This window comes from Ceratotherium simum, chromosome 4, assembly GCF_057802395.1.
Source record: "Ceratotherium simum simum isolate JZ-2026a chromosome 4, ASM5780239v1, whole genome shotgun sequence".
Classification (NCBI taxonomy): domain Eukaryota; kingdom Metazoa; phylum Chordata; class Mammalia; order Perissodactyla; family Rhinocerotidae; genus Ceratotherium; species Ceratotherium simum.
In genome coordinates this window covers 85,219,562-85,241,838 of record NC_141903.1, presented here as the reverse complement: position 1 = coordinate 85,241,838, position 22,277 = coordinate 85,219,562, and the positions used below count along the sequence as shown (strand labels likewise).

The window sequence follows — 22,277 nt, the reverse complement described above, 5'->3', positions numbered from 1 at the left end:
TGACACTCCGGAAGTGACGCGCTCTCAGGAACGACGTGCTTCCGGTCCCGAGCGCGACGCCGCGGCGGGGGGTGGGGGCGGGCATCTCTGGCACGCCAACTCAGCTGCTCTGGAGGCCTCGCGCGTGGTAAGCAGCTGCGCGCGGCGGGGCGAGGTGGGGCGCCGGCGGTCCCAGACGCTGTAGTCTCCTCGTTCGTCCCCGGGGACCTGGCGGGAGGGCAGAGGGACTAGCAGCTAGGTCCCCAAGAGTGCCCCGTGCCAGGTGGGGCTGGAGTGCCGGGGGCCTGTGGGGGCCGGGGGCGCAGGGCCCGGCCTCAGCCGTAGGGCGCTGGCCGCTCGGGCCGGCACGTCCAGCGGCCCCCGCCGACCGGGGCTTGAGCCCCAGAGCTTCCCCCTCGCACGTACTCGGGGGAAGGATGACCCGCCGCCTCTCGCGCAGCTCCAGGCCTCACTGCGTGTTCCCGACGGCAGGAGCGGAGGTTTTAACCCGGGTTGTGCGGCAGCTGCTGCGCGGAAAGGGGTGCGGCTTAATAATTGAAGATGCTTTGAAACCACTGGGCTGGAAGTGGCTTGTCCTCTGATTAGTATGAGGGGAAAGACCCGGTGTCATCACGCGACTGTCAACACTTGCATGTAGTATTGTACTTAGCCATCTGCCGGAAAGAGTTTGATGGCAAACTTCATGTCAAAGGACAGGATTCCTGTGTACTTACCTAGTTGCTGGGCGGTTGTTTGCGTTGAAATGGCAGACTAAGCAGGAAGGTTGGAAGAAAGTAGCCCTGGGCCTTAGAGATAGGAAAATAAACGGCTAGGAAAACTGCAGAATTTGGGAAGAGTAACTTCATTCACTGTAGTATTACTAAGTGATTTAACTTTTGCGAAATAATTTGGTTTCTTAATGAATTATTCTCCAGTTTTAACTAAGTATTTATATATGTGTGTTTTTTGTTTTGTTTTTTACTGGTGTGGTGGCTTCTCTGGTAAAGGCTAGATTTACATTACAGACATATCTCTGCAGCATATTGTAGAATGAAATATATAGATATATAAATGAAATAAAAAGTATTTTAATAATTAAAACTTTAACATATTTAACACATGGGCATATGTGATATAGTGATATAGCATGTATCTTTAGTTTTTTTCTTTTAAATGATGACTAACTGGCCATGCTTGTCTTAAAGATTGATGAGGTACCTCTGATGAAACCATGACCAGGTGGGCACGAGTTACTACCACACGTAACAAAAGACCCTTGCCTGCAACATCATGGGAGGACATGAAGAAGGGGTCCTTGGAGGGAAAAAGCCAAAACCTACCAAAGAGTAAACACCTTGAAGCCAATAGACTGTCCCTTAAAAATGATGCACCAAAAGCAAAACACAAAAAGAACAAAAAGAAAAAGGAGTACTTAAATGAAGATGTGAATGGATTCATGGAATACCTAAGACAGAACTCACAGATGGTTCACAATGGGGAAATGATAGCAACAGACAGTCAGGAAGTAAGGGAAGAAATTGCAGTTGCTTTAAAGAAAGATAGTCGTCGGGAAGGAAGACGATTAAAAAGACAAGCAGCAAAGAAAAATGCAATGGTAAGATGATCACTTCTACCAAAACATTACTTTATACATGTTGTTCATACACTCACATAGACACTTTAGCAGAGTCTGTTTGCTGTTACACTAGATTTATAAAGCACCTTTTTGAGGGCTAGTAATAACACTAGGACTTTTTTAGCACCTCCTATATGCTAGACACTTGATGTGCTGATTCATTATCGTGACAACACTGCAAAGATGGTGGCAATTATGCCCATATTATGGGTAGAAAACACTGATGTGCGGACAGGTTAAGTATCATGTTCAAAGCCACTTAGCAAGTAGCAGAGGTGAAATTCAAACTCAGGAAAAGGTGTTAATATTTGATTATTTGAATAGTGGCTGGCACTATATATGTGTTAATAAATAAATGGGAACCTAAATGGGCTGTAGTCCAGCCAAAAAAAAAGGAAAAGAAATTCAACCCAGAGTCTGGCTTCAAAACCTGTGTTCTCACCCCTGCCTTCCAATAGCCCTTTTCAAACAGCCATTTTAAAAAAAGATCCAAATAAGGAGGAAGGTTAAGTACAACAGGCTAAATATCTGTGGTTCCAGTTATTTGGAAAGGGTGTTCTTTTGTCTTTTTCCATGAAAAACTGAGGCACAGGAAGGGGATCTAATAAGAATTACACGAGTTAGTCACAGAGCGGAGAAAGAGCGTTAAAACTCCTTGAGACTCTCCCCTGTCCTTGCTCCCTCCCTGCCCATGTTACACTCAGAGAAATGCTGGAGGCTGCAGGTTTATTTCTGTGGTGGCTAGCCCTCGATTTTAAACTATGTCAGACACAAGAAATGAAATACTTAGTATAATTCTTTCCCTTCTCTAAGTGAATTTTCTAAGTCTTCTAGCAGGATTCTACATAAGAATCACAATTTGTTGCCATTTTACACTTTCATTTTTTTATTAGAATTGCTAAATGTAGAGTATTGTTTGCACTAATGCGGGCTTGAAATGTTACAGCCTCCGTAAACGTGGCTTCTGACTACTTGCAGGATTAGTTCTATGCAGTGTCATATTTAAAGATAATTATTTATAGATAATATTGATGAAACGTTCCTTATGGATAAATTCGGATAGAAAAGATAATCATTTCTATTTGGATCAGGATAGTTTTGTTTAAATTGTACAATTATTTTTAAATATTTTTAAGTCAAGTTAATTTAACTTAAAGATAACTTCATTGACGTAGGCAGTATGGTGAATTGCATACTATTTGAAAAATCTTAATATTGTGACCTTTTAAGAGAAGTTTTACGTTTATAATTAAGGGAGAAAGACGTTTTTCAAAAAAAAGGAATGCTTTATGTTAAAACATATACTTTAAATAGTATATGGCTTGTTGTGACCTACTTTCAACTCATTTTCTTGTTGTTTTTTTAATACCTCATTCTAAGCATCAGTTCTTGATTGCTAAGAAATTGGTTAAGATATAGAAATTTACCTGTCTGATCTCCACAATCCCATCTACATTAAATTTAAGAATCATTCAAGAAATTTGTATTTGGTGAAGATTAGGTTTTAAACGTAAAACCTAATCAGTGAATTGTCGGGTTACTAGAACCCACTTTCACTTCACCAAGAATCCAAGACTTCTTATGTTGGTGATCCGGTTTTTAGCAGTAGCTTTTCCTGCAGTTGTAGAATAAATTCATTTTCTTTTTTTGGACCAGCTCCATTCTAAATGTAAAAGTTACTGAAGAATAAAGGGACTCATTCTTTTCCAGTATGTTATTAAACAGAAAAAAAAAGAGAGGACGTAGTTGTGATATATGTTTTATTTTGCCTGTTGAATTTGCTTTTTAAATAAAACCTGTGCTTATTTTGAGAAAAAAAAAAATTAAATGATGAACTATTTGTTATCCAAGAAATATACATACCTTTTTCCAATTTAAATAAAATAGTTTAAATATCTACCATCTTTGATTATGGCTGATGTTCTCATTCATTGCAGCAAAAAATATTCTCCAAATTGCTAGGTAGTATGTACAGCAACTAAACCATTGTTCAGTGTTATGTTGGAGGCAAATAATTCATCTTAGAATCATTCCTTTGAAATGTATTGGGTATATATTATAAAAATGAAACCTCTATCAGTTTCTGAATATTAAAGAATATGTGTTAAAGATATAAAAACTATAAAGTATACTTTTTGGTATGAAATATGTTTTGAATTGAATAATAATTTAAATGGAATCATTTGACCCCAATTCATTCAGTTATGTGAACTTTAAAATGCAAATATTAATTTTGAGTGATAATTTTTATGGCCATTGTCTGTCTTCTCTAGAAACTCAGTTTTTCTAGTGCAGACATCCCCATTAATGAACCAAATAGTCTGTATTTGCTTAATTCACCTAAGCAGTTACCTCCTACAAAGTCATTTATAACTTTGTGTCTGAGATTGGTGGGTTTATGGATTGACGGTTTTCAAAAGCACTGAGACTCTCTGATGAAAATGACATTTCTTATTGTTGAGGAATACTTTTTTCCGCAGATAAAATATTGAGATTTCAAATAAAAGAGCTAGATAACTTTAAAATGGGAAATGTTTTAAAGATATTTTTGGTAACAAACAGTCTTTGCAGTGTGGAAACTCACATTTTTGTTTTCCCAGGTGTGTTTCCACTGTAGACAACCTGGCCACGGGGTTGCAGATTGCCCAGCCGCCCTTGAGAATCAAGATATGGGCACTGGAATATGTTATCGGTGTGGATCCACAGAGCACGAAATCACCAAGTGCAAGGCTAAAGTAGACCCAGCTCTTGGTATGTTTTTTTCCTATCAGTTTTTGATTTGATTAATGGGGAAATTGGCTGATAAGTAGCCAGTTGTTTTTTTTTTGTTGCTGACAGGGTTTGTTATGAGTGTGCCACTTAATACTTTGAAATCATATGAGATTAATTTTTTGTGTGTGTGTGAGGAAGATTAGTCCTGAGCTAACATCTATTGCCAATCCTCCTCTTTTTGCTGAGGAAGATTAGCCCTGGGCTAACATCCTTGCCCATCTTCCTCTACTTTATATGGGACTCTGCCACAGCATGGCCTGACAAGCGGTGCGTCCATCCAAACCCGGGATCCGAACCTTTGAACCCTGGGCTGCCCAAGCGGAGCGCCTGAAATTGACTGCTACACCAGTGGGCCGGCCTCTAAATTTTAAATTATGTAAAAACAAGTATGTTTTCTTCTCAAGAACAATATGAATCACACGACTTGTACTATGCATAACCAACTTAACAGGAACTGTTGATCCTTACAGGTGAATTTCCTTTTGCAAAATGTTTTGTTTGTGGGGAAATGGGTCACCTGTCCAGATCTTGTCCTGATAATCCCAAAGGACTCTATGCTGATGGTGAGTACTGTTACCCTCATATGTCGAAATGGTGCGTCATCATGCAGAGCTGTGATTTATTTTATACTCTTAATCAGTTCTTAAATAAATTTTTGAATAAGTAGCAAAACCTTGAGAATTTCATTATTTTTATCAAGCACTATTCTATGTACTGGACTTTTTGTGTAATATGACTTGATGCATTAATAAATCAGAAAAAACTAAGGTGTATATTTTAAACTCTTTGTGCTGTCTTCAGCACCATTTCTGAGAGTATGTTATATCTACTTTTAAATGTAACAGAAGCAAAGCGATTATATCTCAAACTAATGTAAGATTTAAAAGATAGTGTGGTGAATTTAATCTTAGCCTAGCATACAATTTTGGGTAGAAGGGCAGGTACACACTATTCATATTTGTAGTAATTTTTGTTTCTGAATATTTTCCTTAGTTAATTGTCTGGCACAGGATCATGTAACTTTCTTATCTTTAGCTCAGCTAATGTCTTAAGGTCCCCATGATAAAGTCTGTGATGTCTAAAGCTTTGAGGAGGACAATGTCATGTGTTAAAGTGTCATTTGTTACAGTGATGGCTGGTCCCATCAGGCTCTAGATCATCAGGCTCCTGTCCTGGGTTTCCTTGGAGAAATGCAGTGAAAAAGCACAGCTTTTGGAGTTGGAGCCCCAGCACCGCCGCCCACTAGCTGTGGGACTTGGGCCAAGTTATTTAACTTCTCTAGTCTCAGTTTCCTCACCTATGAAATGGAGGTGAAAAAACTGTATTTCATTGACTCTAAGATGCAGATTTTTCCCATTTTAATATCTCTGAACTGAAAATATATCTGACCATTGGTGGGTGCCACATAATTGGCAGGGTTGTTTTTTTTTTCTGAGAGGTATGTAAAATAATGATACATCTGATAATCAATGATGTCTTAGATTTGATAAATTATGGTATTTACTTTGAAGAGTTATGAGGATTAAAATATATTATTCACGACACACTACAACAGATGGACCTAGTAGATATATACAGAGCATTCCATCCAAAAACCGAAGAATACACGTTCTTTTCAAAGGCACATGGAACATTCTCCAGGATTGATCACATATTAGGCCACAAAACAAGTCTCCATAAATTTAAGAAGATTGAAATAATACCAAGCATCTTTTCTGACCACAACGGTATGAAACTAGAAAACAACTATAGGAAGAAAATCAGAAAAGCCACAAATACGTGGAGATTAAACAAAATGCTACTGAACAACGACTGGGTTAACGAAGAAATCAAAGAAGAAATCAAAAAATACCTGGAGACAAATGAAAATGAAAATACGACATGCCAGAATTTATGGGATACAGCAAAACCAGTTCTAAGAGGGAAGTTTATAGCGATACAGGCCTATCTCAACAAACAAGAAAAATCTCAGATAAACAATCTAACAATGCACCTGAAGGAACTGGAAAAAGAAGAACAAACAAAGCCCAAAATCAGTAGAAGAAGGGAAATAATAAAAATCAGAGCAGAAATAAATGAAATAGAGACTAAAAATCAATAGAAAAAATTAATAAAACCAAGAGCTGGTTCTTTGAAAAGATCAACAAAATTGGCAAACCTTTAGCTAGACTTACCAAGAAAAAAAGAGAAAAGGCACAAATAAGTAAAATCAGAAATGAAAGAGGAGAAATTACAACAGACACCTCAGAAATACAAAAGATTATAAGAGAATACTATGAAAAGCTATATGCCAACCAATTCGACAATCTGGAAGAAATGGATAAATTCTTAGAATCATACAACCTTCCAAAACTGGATCAAGAAGAAGTAGAGAATTTGAATAGACCAATCACCAGTAAGGAGATCGAAACAGTAATCACAAACCTCCCCAAAAATAAAAGTCCAGGACCAGACGGCTTCCCTGGTGAATTCTACCAAACATTCAAAGAAGACTTAATACATATCCTTCTCAAACTCTTCCAAAAAATTGAGGAGGGGGGGAAGCTCCCTAACTCATTCTACGAAGCTGACATTACCCTGATACCAAAACCAGACAAGGACAACACAAAAAAAGAAAATTACAGGCCAATATCACTGATGAACATGGATGCAAAAATCCTCCATAAAATACTAGCAAATCGCATACAACAATACGTTAAAAAGATTATACACCATGATCAAGTGGGATTTATCCCAGGGATGCAGGGATGGTTTAACATTCGCAAATCAATCAACGTAATACACCACATTAATAAAATGAAGAATAAAAATCACGTGATCATCTCAATAGATACAGAGAAAGCATTTGACAAGATACAGCATCCATTTATGATAAAAACTCTGAATAAAATGGGTATAGAAGGAAAGTACCTCAACATAATAAAGACCATATATGAGAAACCCACAGCTAATATCATCCTCAATGGTGAAAAACTGAAAGCCATCCCTCTAAGAACAGGAACCAGACAAGGATGCCCACTGTCACCACTCCTATTTAATTAACATAGTACTGGAAGTCCTAGCCAGAGCAATCAGGCAAGAGAAAGAAATAAAAGGGATCCAAATTGGAAAGGAAGAAGTGAAACTGTCACTATTTGCAGATGACATGATTTTTATATAGAAAACCCTAAAGAATCCACCAGAAAACTTTTAGAAGTAATAAACGAATATGGTAAAGTTGCAGGATACAAAATCAACATACAAAAATCAGTTGCATTTCTGTACACTAACAACGAAGTAGCAGAAAGAGAAATTAAGAATACCATCCCATTTACAATTGCAACAAAAAGAATAAAATACCTAGGAATAAACTTAACCAAAGAGGTGAAAGACCTGTACACCGAAAACTATAAAACATTTCTGAAAGAAATTGAAGAAGACACAAAGAAATGGAAAGATATTCCGTGCTCTTGGATTGGAAGAATTAACATAGTTAAGATGTCCATACTTCCTAAAGCCATCTATAGATTCAATGCAATCCCTATCAAAGTTCCAACAACATTTTTCACAGAAATAGAACAAAGAATCCTAAAATTTATATGGAACAACAAAAGACCCCGAATAGCTAAAGGAATCCTGAGAAAAAAGAACAAAGCTGGAGGTATCACACTCGCTGATTTCAAAATATACTACAAAGCTATAGTAACCAAAACAGCATGGTACTGGCACAAAAACAGACACACAGATCAATGGAATAGAATCGAAAGCCCAGAAATAAACCCACACATATATGGACAGCTAATCTTTGACAAAGGAGCCAAGAACATACAATGGGGAAAAGAAAGTCTCTTCAACAAATGGTGTTGGGAAAACTGGATAGCCATATGCAAAAAAATGAAAGTAGATCCTTACCTTACACCATACACAAAAATTAACTCCAAATGGATTAAAGACTTGAATGTAAGACCTGAAACTGTGAAACTTCTAGAAGAAAACATAGGCAGTACGCTCTTCGACATCAGTCTTAGCAACATCTCAAACACCACGTCTGACCGGGCAAGGGAAACAATAGAAAACATAAACAAATGGGACTACATCAAACTAAAAAGCTTCTGCACTGCAAAGGAAACCATCAACAAAACGAAAAGACAACCTAACAATTGGGAGAAGATATTTGCAAACCATACTTCTGATAAGGGCTTAATCTCCAAAATATATAAAGAACTCATGCATCTTACCAACAAAAAAACTACCAACCCAATTAAAAAATGGGCAAAAGACCTGAACAGACATTTCTCCAAAGAAGATATACAGATGGCCAACAGACACATGAAAAGATGTTCAAAATCACTAACTATCAGGGAAATGCAAATCAAAACTACAATGAGATATCACCTGATGCCCGTCAGAATGGCTATAATTAACAAGACAGGAAACAACATATGTTGGAGAGGATGTGGAGAGAAGGGAACTCTCATACACTGTTGGTGGGAGTGCAAACTGGTGCAGACACTATGGAAAACAGTATGGAGATTCCTCAAAAAATCAAGGATAGAACTACCATATGATCCAGCTATCCCACTGCTGGGTATTTATCCAAAGAACTTGAAAACACCAATTTGTAAAGGTACATGCACCCATGTGTTCATTGCAGCGTTATTCACAATAGCCAAGACTTGGAAGCAACCTAAGTGCCCATCAAGGGACGAATGGATAAAGAAGATGTGGTATATATACACAATGGAATACTACTCAGCCATAAGAAACGATGAAATCCAGCCATTTGTGACAACATGGATGGACATTGAGGGTATAATGCAAAGTGAAATAAGTCAGAGGGAGAAGGTCAAATACCGTATGATTTCCTTCATTAAGTAGTAGATAATAACAACAATAAACAAACACATAGGGACAGAGATTGGATTGGTGGTTACCAGAGGGGAAGGGGGGAGGGAGGAGGGTGAAAGGGATAATTTGGTACATGTGTGTGGTGATGGGTTGTAATTAGTATTTTGGTGGTGCACATGATGTAATCTATGCAGCAATAGAAGTACAATGATGTACACCTGAAATTTTTACAATGTTATAAACCAATGTTACTGCAATAAACAAAAAATTAAAGAAAAAAAAAACTTAATTATCTATTTAAAAAAATAATAAAATATATTATTCAGGTGCCACTTCTATTTCACTATGGCATCTACAACAGTAAAGAGGCCTGGGCCTGGAAAGTGCTCAAAAGTGCCTTTCAGTTTTGAACTTAGGAAATAGGTCAAAACTATGACTAATGAGCAAAGGTGGCTTTGGATGGTCAACCAAAATGACTAGATATAAAAAAGTACAGCAAGATCACATAGAAGTGAGAATTCAACCAAGTTTATGTCCTATAGGGTTATTTTCCTGAGTAAGTCACTTAATATTATGAGCATGATCCTGATAATGCTTGACCATTAAGCAATAGTGTTTGACCATTAAGTAAAGACTCATTTTAGAAATCATGTGTGTTGTAATTCACAATCCTTAAAGTAGGCAAATGGCCATTTTTATTAGGGTTAGGGTGCCTAGCAGATAGAAGGCACTGCAACAAAAGTTAATTTCATTCTTTTTGTAACTGCTCACCCCAATCTGACCTGTGCAGCAGAGCAGTGGTTCCTAACCTTTTTTAGGGTCATTGATCATTAGAGAATCTGATAAAAACTATGGACATCCTTCTCACAAAAAGTATCTGCACACAAATTTTGCTTACGGGTTCAAGAGTTCCCACACCCTTGCCTGTGTGACCATGGTTAAGATCCAGGCTTCTGTGCAGCGGGTCCTGGACACTCCAGAGGACACGTGCCTTCCACCAGCTCTCTCTCCTCTTTCCAGGTCTCCCCTGAAGGCCAGGTGCCAGAAATGGTGGCTGGGTGCAGTCTAGTGCTCTGTGAGGTCAGGAGGATAAGAATGGGCTTATCAGTAGGAGTGGTGGCACCCGCCTGTGTTCCTGGCTCCAGCTGCCTTTACAACTGCATGGTTGGGAGGAGCAGATAAGACATCAAAGTGCCTTGAGACATTAAAAGCGCCATGTAAATGTGAGAGGTTTTCAATGACTTTTTTCTTTGAATAGGTGGTTGCTGCAGACTTTGTGGCTCTGTGGAACATTTTAAGAAAGATTGCCCTGCAAGTCAGAATTCAGGTGAGCTCTCTGGGCCTCCATTTAGGAAGGGTGAGATTGGTATTCCTCTGTTTTTGCTGAATTTTGTTATTAATAACTCATTGAGGTACTACTGATTTTTTAAGGCAACCTGGTTTCCTACTGCAGTGATGACTCAATCATTTCTCTGTCAGCAGTAGACACAGTACTAACTGAGCATTAGCTGGTGTTCTCAGGTGGGGAAAAAAAATAGTGATCAGTAAGCCCTAAAGGACCCTGATTTTATGAAGCAGCTTATTTGTAAATGTTTATATTTGCTAAGTAATGAATTTAATAATAGAGCCAATTCTTTTACTTAAAGTATTGATTCACTAAGAGAAAATAAGAAATATAAAAATAACTTTCAATATTCTTATGATTGGGTATTCTCATATATACTCTGTGTGTACTTGAAGGATTCAGAGTTGGTTGCAGAAACTGGCAAAAATATTAAAATTGTGTTATCCACACAGCATCTGGCCGGTTATATTTTCTACCTAATGAAATACTACTCTTGGTCATCAAAAACTTCATAAATGTTCACCAGACCTATGGCAGATTTTTGAGGAAGTGGAGACCATTATTACATTAGTTTACCAAGATTAGAATGATGATGATCCTATGTGAGAGAAAGCAAGACAGTAGGATAGCCCAGTAGTGCTTCTTAGGGAGAAAAGCACATTTCTTTTTATTTCAAATAGTCACAGTACTACACAAATAAGTCTGCCCATTCTTACTTGCTACCCCTAAGGTTTAAATTTGAAAACCGAGAGTTCTTGTTTACAGTCTTGTCTAGAAGATGGTCTTTACTGTATTGTAGGCAGTGAGATTGAAATGATGAAGTGGAATTTGAATTCTCCCTCCTGGGAGGATTGCCACTTTCCAAATGACAAGACTGACAAGCAGATGTTGTATAATTTCACAGGTGGAATCTTGCGCATTTAAAACTGGTGCTCATAAGTCTTGCTGTTTACAGACTGTTGGAATTCATTGATGATAATGATGAACTCTGGGAAAGAATGAAAGAGCTTTCTCATCAGTTTGTGCATTGCAAAGCAGTTGCTGCATTTCCCTAATTGGGATGAGGAATTGCCTGTGGTACTCTGAAATCAAGGGTTATAATCAATTACAGAATGCTCACTTTGCTTTACTGATGGAGTCTTCCCTCCTTGTGATTATTCATGTCAAACTTGGTTTCTTCGCTAAACCAACACCAATCTGGGTGGATGTATTTGATTACTGTTTTCCTTACATTCTGACTTGTCTGTTCATTTACAGATCGAATGGTCACAGTTGGACGCTGGGCAAAAGGAATGAGTGCGGACTATGAAGAAATTTTGGATGTGCCTAAACCACAGAAACCCAAAACAAAGATACCTAAAGTTGTTAATTTTTGATAATGATTAGTGCTGTTATTAGTTTCCAGCTCATTGTTAAACATTCTGAACTGGGCCTTCTTCACAAGTTGGAGCTGGGCTTTCCCATAGAGACCAGTAGTGTAGATATCACTGTGATCTGGGGCTGGTCACACAGTTCGCTGAGTTCTGTCCATTGAGGAATACTTCTACCACTGTTAGGAGAAAATCACTGAAGAAAAGTATAAGATGTTTAAATTGGATTCTCTAAAAGAACTTATTTTTACTAACAGAACTTAGGGTAACTAAGTGGTTATATACCTGATTGTAACAATCATCTTTTTCTTAAAAACAAAATTATGCATTAATGTGAACCACCTCTAAACAAAGGGTAACTGCTTTGCATTTGGCAATGAATTTGGGGTTATATTGTTTCTTGGTTCAAAGTATCAATTTATTATATTAGAAATTTATTTATAAGCTGCTACAGAATCTGCTGTATTTTTAAAATATTTAATAAAAAACTCATTTGCTATTTGCTTATTTTTCTGAATACCTAATTCTGGATTGAACTAGCCATTGTCCATTAATGTCCATGTAACAATCCCTTTGGGAACACAATCCTATATGAATCCTAGATGAGGTTAATTTTGGTTAATTTTTGTTTTAGTTTTGACATAAAGAATTACAAATTATTGAGGTTAAAATAGAAGAGTACCTCAACGTAACAGCAGCTCTTTCTTGGCCCTTGATTTTTAAGAGAGAAATTCTAGCCAAAATTCAGTTTAGAGTATTTAACCAGAATGATGGCACATAACAGACTGTATATCAACCTTAATAGCATTTTGTTCACATGTTTTAGATGAGCCAGGGTGAGATGCAAGTATCACCACATCAGAGTTAGAACACTAATCAGAGACCCATTAGCTTCTTTGTTTGATTTTGATGAATACATGCATACTTAATACATACATTTCACGAGGCTTAAGGCTCCCATTGTACTGTATAATAGAATGACTCTGGTGGATTGTGTGTTTCATTTGGAATTTTACCTGATTGGATACATTTGTAACTACAGGAAACAGCTGTGATTAGTTACTGATGTTTCAAAAGCAAAATATTTACCAAATAAGAAAAGAAATGCTTCTCTGTTTTAATGTCTACAACTCAACAGTTCTAGTCTTAATAGAAGCTGTTCTTCTATATTCAGTGAGAGAGAAAAACATGACAATACGACTCAGCGTCCCAGAACTTAAGGAAATGAGTGTCATTTAAAAGGAATTGCACAAGCCATGCAGCTGGAAAAAGACAGCACTGCTGCCTTAGTCATTTAGTTCAAACACACCCAGATTTATGTCACCTGTCCTCTCAGGAGCGACAGGCTCTGGAGAGTCGAAAACCTGTCAGCTGCAAGTTACGTCGAGTGTTTATGTCTTCAATGGGGGGATGTTAGTGTCCATTTTGTCTTTCGGTTACTTTATTTACATTTTAATCTATAAATTAGTGAAATCATTAGACATAAATCACAGGTGCTGCATGTAACATTAGAAAAGTGTATGGACGCTTTGTCAAAGAAATTCACCAGAGACAGAAATTCTGGTCCTCAGATGTTGTATGTTGCTTGAAAGGAATGATAGATTTTGGTTGTTTTCTTACCTAAGAATGCCGAAAGAGGAAGGCAAACATTTAATTTATTTGTTTATTCATTATCTATTGCCAAGCACCTACTGTGTTCCTGGTACTCTCTTAGGCACTCGGGATTGTGGCAGTGAATAAGACGAACAAGGCCATGTGCATTCTGATGGGGCTGAAGAATGGACAGGAGATTTAGGGAAGAAATACGTATCGAAAACATCACTATATCAGAAAGGGATATTTTATTACATTTTAAAAATATTTGGTTGAATCCCCTAAGACTTAAGTCATTAGCACTCTTTTCTTCCTTCGGTCCTTCAGACATGTCATCTCATCTTACGAGCTATCTTTCACTTTTCTGTGGCTGACTCCTGCACCTACATCTAGCCCTAATATCCCCGGCTTCAGTCCCGTCTTCTCACCTGCCTGCTGGATGTTGCTACTTGGATGTTCCACTAACACCTCAAACTCATAATAGCTTTAAACAATCTCATTACTTCCGCTGAAAGAAAAAAAAAGACTAATTTCCTTTCTTGTTGCCATTTTTTTCACTCCAATTATATTCCAAGCCTATCAGCTTGAATCTCAAGTTGCTCTTTTCTTGACATTCCCTGCTCCACGCCCTCACAGTCAACCCCCTCTCATTTCCTTCAGGCCTCTGCTTTACTATCAGCTTAATAGAGAGTCTGTCTACAACCAGCCTTGTGGGAATGAGCAGCTCCTTCCTCGTCCCAATAACTTTTCATTCTCTTACTCTCTAAATTTTCTCCATATTTTATATCCCTACCTAACGCTATTTATCTGTCCCCTCTCCACCAGATTATAGGTTACATGAGGGCAGGAATTTTGACTCGTGCTGATTACTATAGCCCCAGAAGGGCTCAGCACATAAGAGCATTCACATTTGTTGAATGAATGAGTGAATTAAATGAATAAGTGGTATAAAGGAAATTAACAGAGAGAAGATGCTACGTTAGACTGGATAATCAAGGGAAGGCCTTTGAGGGGAAGATTTTTAAGCTGAAATCTGAATGACAAGAAGGAGCCAGTTGTGCAGATAATGGGGAAGAGCATTTAGGGAGAGGGTATAGTCAAAGCCCCTAAAGAGGAAATGTGCTTGCCATATTTGAGGGGCAGAAGGAAGATGTGGTCTTTTGTGACTGTCTTCCTTCACTTGGCATAATGTTTTCAAGGTTCATCCATAATCTTCCATCCTGTAGGTATACAGGGAGTAGGCCTTGGGTATCTTGATGTGAAGTAATAGGTAAATGCAATTATACTGAGGAGGAGCACGCCTGGTATAGCTGAAAAACAGCAAAGAGACCAATATGGCTGGAAAAGAGTGAGGGATAAACTAGTAGAAGATCAGACAGTTAACTGGGGTCATATAGGCTCTACCAGTTAGTTTCTGCTGCATAACAACCACAAAGTCTCAGAAGCATACAATAATAAGCATTTATTGAGCTCAGGCCAGTGAGTCAGATCTAGGCTGAGCTTGCCTGGACAGCTCTGCTAATCTCATTTGGGCTTGCTCACATCCATATGAAGTTTGGTTTGGGGTCAGCTGATCTAAGCTAGGCTCAGATGAAGCAACTCTCTTCCCTGTGTTTCTCTTCCTTTTCCTGGGACCAGCAGGCTAGCCCTGTCATGATTTTCTCATGACAATGACAGATAGGTAAGAGGGTATGTCTATAGGCAAAGTAGAATAGTGCACTCCATTCATGGAGATGCGGATGATGGTGAGGGAGTGAATATTTCTGAAGAATAGTCCAATGTACCACACAGACCCTTACAGAACATTATAAGGCTTTGATTTTACTCTGTGATATGCAAAATTTTTCGTGGGTTTGAGGAGAAATGTGACATGATCTGATTGCTGGGTTGATAGTAGAGTGAAGGGAAAGGCAAGAATAGAAACAGAAAGGTTATGATCCAGACAGATGGTGTTTCGGATTCGGGTTGTAGTGGTGTAATTGATTAGAAGGGGTCTGGTTCTGATTATATTTTTAACACAGAGCTGAAAAGATTGCCTGAAGGAAGGGGGATTTATGGAGGGAAAGGTGGCAGAATTAAGGGGTCTATTTTGAAAATGTTGACGTTGAGATGGCTATTATTTTAGTGGAAATGTCAAGTGAGTAGTTAGATATACAGTGTGGAGTTCAGGAGTGTTCAGGGCTAGAGACATAGATCTGGAAGTTACTGGCAAGTACATGGCTTTTAAAACTCAGAGCCTGGGTGGACTCACTGAGGAATGGAGATAAAGACGAGGCCAGGGACAGAGCCCTAGGCAGTCTAATATTTAGAGGTCTGGGGGAGGAGGAAGAACCATAAGAGGAGGCTTCGAAAGTGTGATTGGTGACATAGGAGGACATCCAAGAGTATGACATCATAGAAGCCAAGAGGAGAAAATGTGGCAAAAAAAAGGAACTAGTCAACTTTGTTGAAGGCTGGTCAAAGGCTAAATAAGAACAGGGCTGTTAGTTTTGGCAATATGGAAGACATAGGTGACCCTGATCAGAGAGGTCTTTGTGGAGTAGTGGAGGCAGAAGTATGATCAGGTGAATGGAGTAAGGATGTGAAGACCACATTTATAGATCATTGGAATAGAGATGGGGTGGGAATTAGGAAATGGGATCAGGCAAAGTGTTGTTTTGCTTTGTTTTGTTTTAAAATAAGAGATAATATTGGCTACGGAAATAATCCAGGGGAGGTAAAGAAACTTCTGAAGCAGAGAAAAAAGAGAATTGAAGGAGGGAAGCCTTGGAGAAGTTTGGAGAAACTGTTCTTTGCTAGGGGAAGAGAGATTTCATCCATTATAATAGGAGGGATGGCAGAGATGGGGAAGGTGCATAGATGGGAATATGAGAGGACTCCTGCCTAATGGTTTCTATTTTCCTCAATGAAGTATTTTCTAAAGTTGGTGAACTGAGGGATGGTAGCAGACATGAGAAGTTTGAAGGAAGAGGAGGCAGTGTGAAATAGCAAACATACAGGGGAATGTAGTAGGATTATCAGTGTCCTGAATGCCCTTTTGAAATTTGAGGTCATAAATTTCAAGTGAGACCAGTCCACAATTTTCAGGTGCTCAGTGCAGTGGTAAGATATTATGAATAATTTAACCATGGTTGTGGTTTTGCCAGACAAGTTGAAAGAAAGGAAAGAGATACAGGTGTTTTCCAGGGAGTGATTATAATGATGGACCATGGAATCTAAGCCAGGTAAGGAAAGAAGAGAGGACGTGGAGAGGGGTAATGAGCTGTGGAAATGATAGAAATATTAATTTCTAATCTACTTTCAAATGTCCCTAAAAATGTCACAAAATGAGGAAGTGAAAGACGGCATCAGAGGTGTAGTTTATATATGGTACATCATAGTTGTCAGTATAAAATAAGAAGGGCATTTGGAATCTGATATTTCTCTGACTTTTGAATCTGGAGATGGGTTACTGTCAAGAACTGTGAAGGGTCTGAGATTCTTAATAAGCTAGTCTTATTATTGCATGGATATCGGCAGAGACTCCTGGTTCAGAGACAAAGGACTGTATTACTCATGGCACAGCAAGCAGCGTGATATCAGTGTATTTGTGTTGCTTCCCTCTTTCCCTAAGTCCCACAGGGTGACAGATGGGCCCAGATGGTTGTTGTAGACAACGTGGGTTTGCGTCACAGCTGAGGAACTCAGGGCCCAGCATTCTTTGAGCAAGCTGCAAACACTGTGGCAAGCAGCAAACAAGGTAGGCCCCTTCCCCCCCAGAGAGTGAACAGTTACACCGACGTCATTCTGTGGTCACCTTGACCTACTTAGTTGCCTATGGGACTAGCTGCAGATATTGCTCAGAATCTGGAGATGGAGGAGTCTTGTAGTTTGACACACTCAGCAAGAACCTGCAAGACCACTCAGGGCCCACGGTGAACTGCCTGTCCCAATAGTTACATAACCTTCAAATGGGTGGAGTAAATTATGACCAAATGCAAAAGTTTACATTTTAATAATTTATTCTAAACCATAAAACTTATTCCTCAACATATACATTTTCAACATATATTTTCAAAAAACTATTCCTATATACCAATAGAAATTTCCAATGTTATCTCTGAAATGTGTAATAAGAAATACGAAAAAACCTTATGATGGTATACATAAAAATACTCTGGTTTCTTTTAATTTTTATTAAAATTGTTCATCATTTCCTAAAGGTGTTCAAGTACAAGGATAAACTATATTCTAAACTATATAGATCAATTTTCACATTTTCCCCCCTAGATTTCTTCTTTAAAAAAGAAGATAGAAAAACTGAAAACAGAACAGAAACTCAGTTGCATTAAAACCAGGAAGAATTAATAGGGGTGAGCTTCGTTTCTTAATCAAAAAGCTTTCAGTCCTGTTAGAAGCACTTGAAAACCCTTACCGTCAAGAAAGGCATGAAATCTCCAGTGTTCCTTAAGGATACTTTGACACTCCAAAGGAAAAAATAAGCATGACTGCATTTTTATGTTTCCTCTGTCCTTAGTCTGCAGGGGGCTGAGGGTGACAGCTGATGAACCAGCCTAACTGCTTACCCTTGGAGCAGTCATGTTTGCGTAAAGCCTGGGCACAAGAGAGCAGCGGAAGGCTGTCTTTAATCCAGCTCTCTTTACTTATCTCTCACTCTATTCCAGCCTCTCCAGCGTCTCTGCTTTTTCTAGAATGTGCCGGAAATGTTCCCATCTCAGAGGCTTTGCCGGGGCTAGTCCTTCTGTGGGAAACATGCTACAGGCAGAGATCCTCGTGGCTCAGTCCCTCTCTGCCTGCAGGTGTTTGCTCAAATGTCCCTCAGTGAAGCCCACTGACCAGCCTGTTTAAAATATGAACAACCACCTCCAACGCCTCCCCTGCACCCACCTCCTTTACCCTGCTTTATTTTTCCGTATTACACTTATCTCCTAAATATTCTATATTATTTATTTATGATGTAATGAGTATGCTTCTGTTCCTTGCTGAACCCACAGTGCCTAGAAGCGTCTAACGCAAAGTAGGCTCTTAATAAATATTTATTGAATGAATGAAAGAGCAATCAGACATATTTCCAACAAAGGAAATGTAAGAGTTGTTACATTGTAGCCCTGTAAGCCTAAGGGCTGTTGTTGAATTACAACAGGAATGCCTTAGTCGATTGTGGCATGGTTTCAGGCAATAGATTTTAAACTTTTTGAGATACCCTAAGTAAAGCCTGAATGCATTGCTGTTTTTTCCAGTGTCATGCCCTGTTCAAGTCTCTTTAGTCCAGTAATCCGAAAGTGAGCACTTCAACTTCGACCATGCTGACTGATCCAAGGAAGAGCCAGATGGGTGAGCCCTGTGTCTCTGATCAGAAGCATTTCTTTTAGAAAAGGTAGAAGGGACAGTTTGGTATGCAGATAGATGAAAATGAGAAAACATGAGGACCTGTCTGCATTATAAGACTGGGAGAAGTTGAATAGACCAGTACTATCTAAAGAATCTTCTTTGATGATGCAAATGTTCTACATCTGCACTGTCTAATATGGTAGCCACTTACCACATGTGACTAATAATACTTGAATTGGGGCCAATGTGGCCAAAGAACTGACTTTTAAATGTTAATTCATTTAATTTAAATGGCCACATGTGGCTAGTGGCTACCATGCTGGATATTGCTGGTATAGATTATGCCTGTGTTATAAATTAGAGTGGACAACATCTTTATGTCTAGAAGTGATCCAGCCAAAGTTAGTCTATTTCTTCAGCTTCACAATGTTTCTGTTACTGTTCAGGAAAAAGTTTCAAAAAATATAAATTCAAAGACCTAGGACAGACAGTAGTTGGAAGTGTTTCAATTGTAACAGAGGTCTAAAATTTTAGCATACAAAATTTTAGTGTAATGTAATCCCTTTACTGCTCATTTTTTCCCTTTTTAAAATCTAAAAATATTCTCAAAAATCTTTCTTTCTACTACTGAAATGTAATTTATAATCATTTTAATCTACATATCCACTCTTCTTATTGTATATAAATGTTAATTCATAAAATTGGAGTCCAAAGTTCATATAAATGAAGACATGCTGACACAGATAATAAGAATAATTACAACCAGACTTAGAGTGAGTGAGTGGATGGGGGGTGGCGTAAGCAGGGAGAACAGAGGGAGAGATCTGACAAACTAACAGCAGGATGTATCTGACCCCTTAGTGCTCTAAACTCTAACGGAGAAGTCCTTCAGCTTTTAGAAGTTGTCCTGTAGAGGAGGCTAACTCGACATCTCCCGGTTTGTCTTATGAGTTAAGACAAATCACACACAGAGTAGAATAATAAATGTTGAAGTCTAGGGAATAAAGTGCTAATGTAATAGTTATGAAAGAAGAGCTCAGTTAACATTCTCTTTCTCTGCAATATCACACTTTTGCAGGTACTTTGCGTGTGTGTATATATAGCAATAGATCCTAAATGGGTCAGCCACCTGGAATATATGTTAAATGACACTAGTAAAGTAGTTCCTATTACTAAAATTGATTGGGTCCCATTAGGTTTTAATGTCTTCCTAATTTAAAGCTCTAACACAGGTAATACATCTTGTCAGATGCTCCTGACACACAGACACCGGCTGAACATGGAATAATCCCACACTATTCATCAACTAGCCAACTTATCATTTTTTATTTTATAAAATTTTATAAAATTTCATAAAATTTCAAACAGAACACATTTCACCTCTGTAGCCTAAAAATTTTTATGATCATTTTAACCAAATTTGCACCATTTTACAGAACACACGATGATTCATATAGGCAATTTTCCATAGCCTGTGACCCTAGAAGGCAACAGAGCCACAAATGATCTAAAACACAGTTTTAAAGCTCTTTTAATGTTAATCCAAATCACTGGTATTTGACTTGGGATGCATTTTGTTTTTTAACCATTTTGTAACTGCATTTTGCTTAGACTGATTGAATTATTTTGTGGCCCAAAAGCTTGCCACGTGTCAGGGCTAAGGGTGCTTGGAATTGAAAGTGAGAAATCAAATGGCAGGTAATTGAAAGTTTACCATTTAAAATCCGCGTATCAACCCATCATCAGTAGCATTCTCTATGAATTGTATACAGGAGGCTGCTGTCTCTTCAATGGATTTTGACCAGCCACCAAGATTTCCAGCAAAGTAAGAAGAGATGCTAGCAGAAATCTGGTTAAAGTAAGATACCTGTTTCAGAAAGAAAATACAATATTTTAATTTCTTATCAACTTGAAGCTTTTCAAGCAGGGATCTCAATCTTGTTGGTGTAGGAGAGCCTACACTCCTAATCTTCTGGGGACCTTCTGGAATGGATTGGAAAGGATGACCTTAGGACTCCCCTGGTGTGGATACACATTACAGAATTACAATTATTTAGTAAATCTGGGTAAAAGATTTCTCTAAAATTGTAGGAGCAAATTAATCTGCAGGTGTTTCACCAACTTACGGTGCAGGAACTGCTGTCAATAGCATGGATGAGAAATCCAGCACATCTGATTTCACCTCTCACGTACTGTGGAGAAAGGGGGACTGACGGCAGAATAACCGACTTCATTGCCACCGTGTATGTCTCACTGAAAGACGAAAGGACATTTTCTAAATTCTTGTGAGAAATGAAGAATGGTTCTTAGAAAATAAATTCCTACAGTTAATGCAAATTACTTATGTAGGTAGAAGTGAAGCTACGGAGACCCAGATCTTCTAGATGAGAGGTATGCATTAGAAAACATTCTCTATGGCTACACTCAAGCGTAGGAAAGAGTAATAAGGGCCACAGGTGTTTTCTGCCTAAGAATTACATACGCTTTGTATAACTCCACAAAGCTGGAGTCAACCTCCAAACTGGCTTTATTGTGCCCGAATGGGTTGCAATTTCAGTCTCTTTTTTTAATGAAAAAATAATACCCATTGTTTTAAAGAACCCTCAAACAATAGAGTACCCTATAGCCTAGAAAATAGAAGTCTTCCTTCAATCCACCCTAGCCATGATCCACTCCCATCCTAGAGATGACCACTCTTAACATTTTGTTGTGTATCCCTCTAGACCTCTTTATAAATATATAATTTTTATGTAAGCAAATGCACATAATAGATATTTAGATAAATATAATCATTTTACAAATATTGGTCTATAATTTGATTTTTCACCTAACAATAAATCTTTAGAGGTGTTTCTGTATCAGTGCCTCTAAAGCTGCTTGATCCTTTTTAATGATGGCACAGTACTCTGTAGTATAGCTCTACCATAATTTATAAGACGGACCTTCAGTTTATTTATAACATCTTTTGTCATAATCAATGATACTACAATGAACATCCATGTGCATTAATATTCACACATAGGTGGATTATTTCTGTAGGCCAGCCTTGACATTGGAAATGATGTTGGCCAGTTCCAGGTGTGCACCTGAACTGTCCTGGCAGCTTCCACTTCTTGTCTCTGTGAACACTTACTCTGGGGACACTTCCCCTTAGAACCTAGACACCATGCTCCGAGAAGTCCAGCACCCACAGAGAAGTCAGAGACAGACACTCTGATTGACAGCTCTAGCTGGCAGCCAGCCATTTGGGATATCTAGCACAACTGAGCCTTTGTAAAGTCCAAAACAATTCCTGGTTTTTTATTTGGCTCTCACTGGATTTTTACTGATAATAGAATGTTTCAAAGGTTTGCTAAATATCAGTTTTGCATGTGCATGGACCAAAAGGCAAGGAAGTACTTTAGGCATCTTGTATGGTGCTTTG

The 22,277-nt window shown here is 38.4% G+C and overlaps 2 protein-coding genes across 3 annotated transcripts in view; one reads left to right on the top strand and one right to left on the bottom strand.

Annotated features, from left to right (window-relative positions):
* The first annotated feature begins 84 nt into the window (after positions 1 to 84).
* Positions 85 to 12,436, top strand: ZCCHC9 (zinc finger CCHC-type containing 9). Of its 2 annotated transcripts, none has more exons than XM_004420405.3 (6): positions 85 to 127; positions 1,185 to 1,594; positions 4,216 to 4,366; positions 4,858 to 4,950; positions 10,473 to 10,541; positions 11,817 to 12,436. In XM_004420405.3, exons 2-6 carry the CDS (start codon positions 1,211 to 1,213, stop codon positions 11,933 to 11,935), a joined length of 816 nt encoding a protein of 271 aa, XP_004420462.1. In that variant the 5' UTR covers positions 85 to 127; positions 1,185 to 1,210; the 3' UTR covers positions 11,936 to 12,436. The 2 variants fall into 2 exon arrangements, with proteins under 2 accessions (XP_004420462.1, XP_087286223.1); XM_087430097.1 differs by lacking the exon at positions 85 to 127 and adding an exon at positions 347 to 520.
* A 7,044-nt stretch (positions 12,437 to 19,480) lies between these two features.
* Positions 19,481 to 22,277, bottom strand: part of ACOT12 (acyl-CoA thioesterase 12) — a 41,752-nt gene continuing 38,955 nt past the window's right edge. The window contains exons 14-15 of the mRNA XM_004420404.3: positions 20,980 to 21,106; positions 19,481 to 20,720 (exon numbers count right to left, since the gene is read on the bottom strand). Of these exons, the coding sequence (XP_004420461.1) occupies positions 20,571 to 20,720; positions 20,980 to 21,106 (277 nt within the window). The 3' untranslated portion in view covers positions 19,481 to 20,570. The remainder of the gene's footprint in view (positions 20,721 to 20,979; positions 21,107 to 22,277) is intronic.

What these genes read in the sequence shown, in the direction of transcription:
- ZCCHC9 (XM_004420405.3), top strand. Translation starts at nt 1,211, where the DNA reads ATGACCAGGTGGGCACGAGTTACTACCACACGTAACAAAAGACCCTTG. An exon ending in CAAAGGACTCTATGCTGATG is followed by an intron (nt 4,951 to 10,472) that starts GTGAGTACTGTT and finishes TTCTTTGAATAG; the next exon opens with GTGGTTGCTGCAGACTTTGT. An exon ending in CCCTGCAAGTCAGAATTCAG is followed by an intron (nt 10,542 to 11,816) that starts GTGAGCTCTCTG and finishes GTTCATTTACAG; the next exon opens with ATCGAATGGTCACAGTTGGA.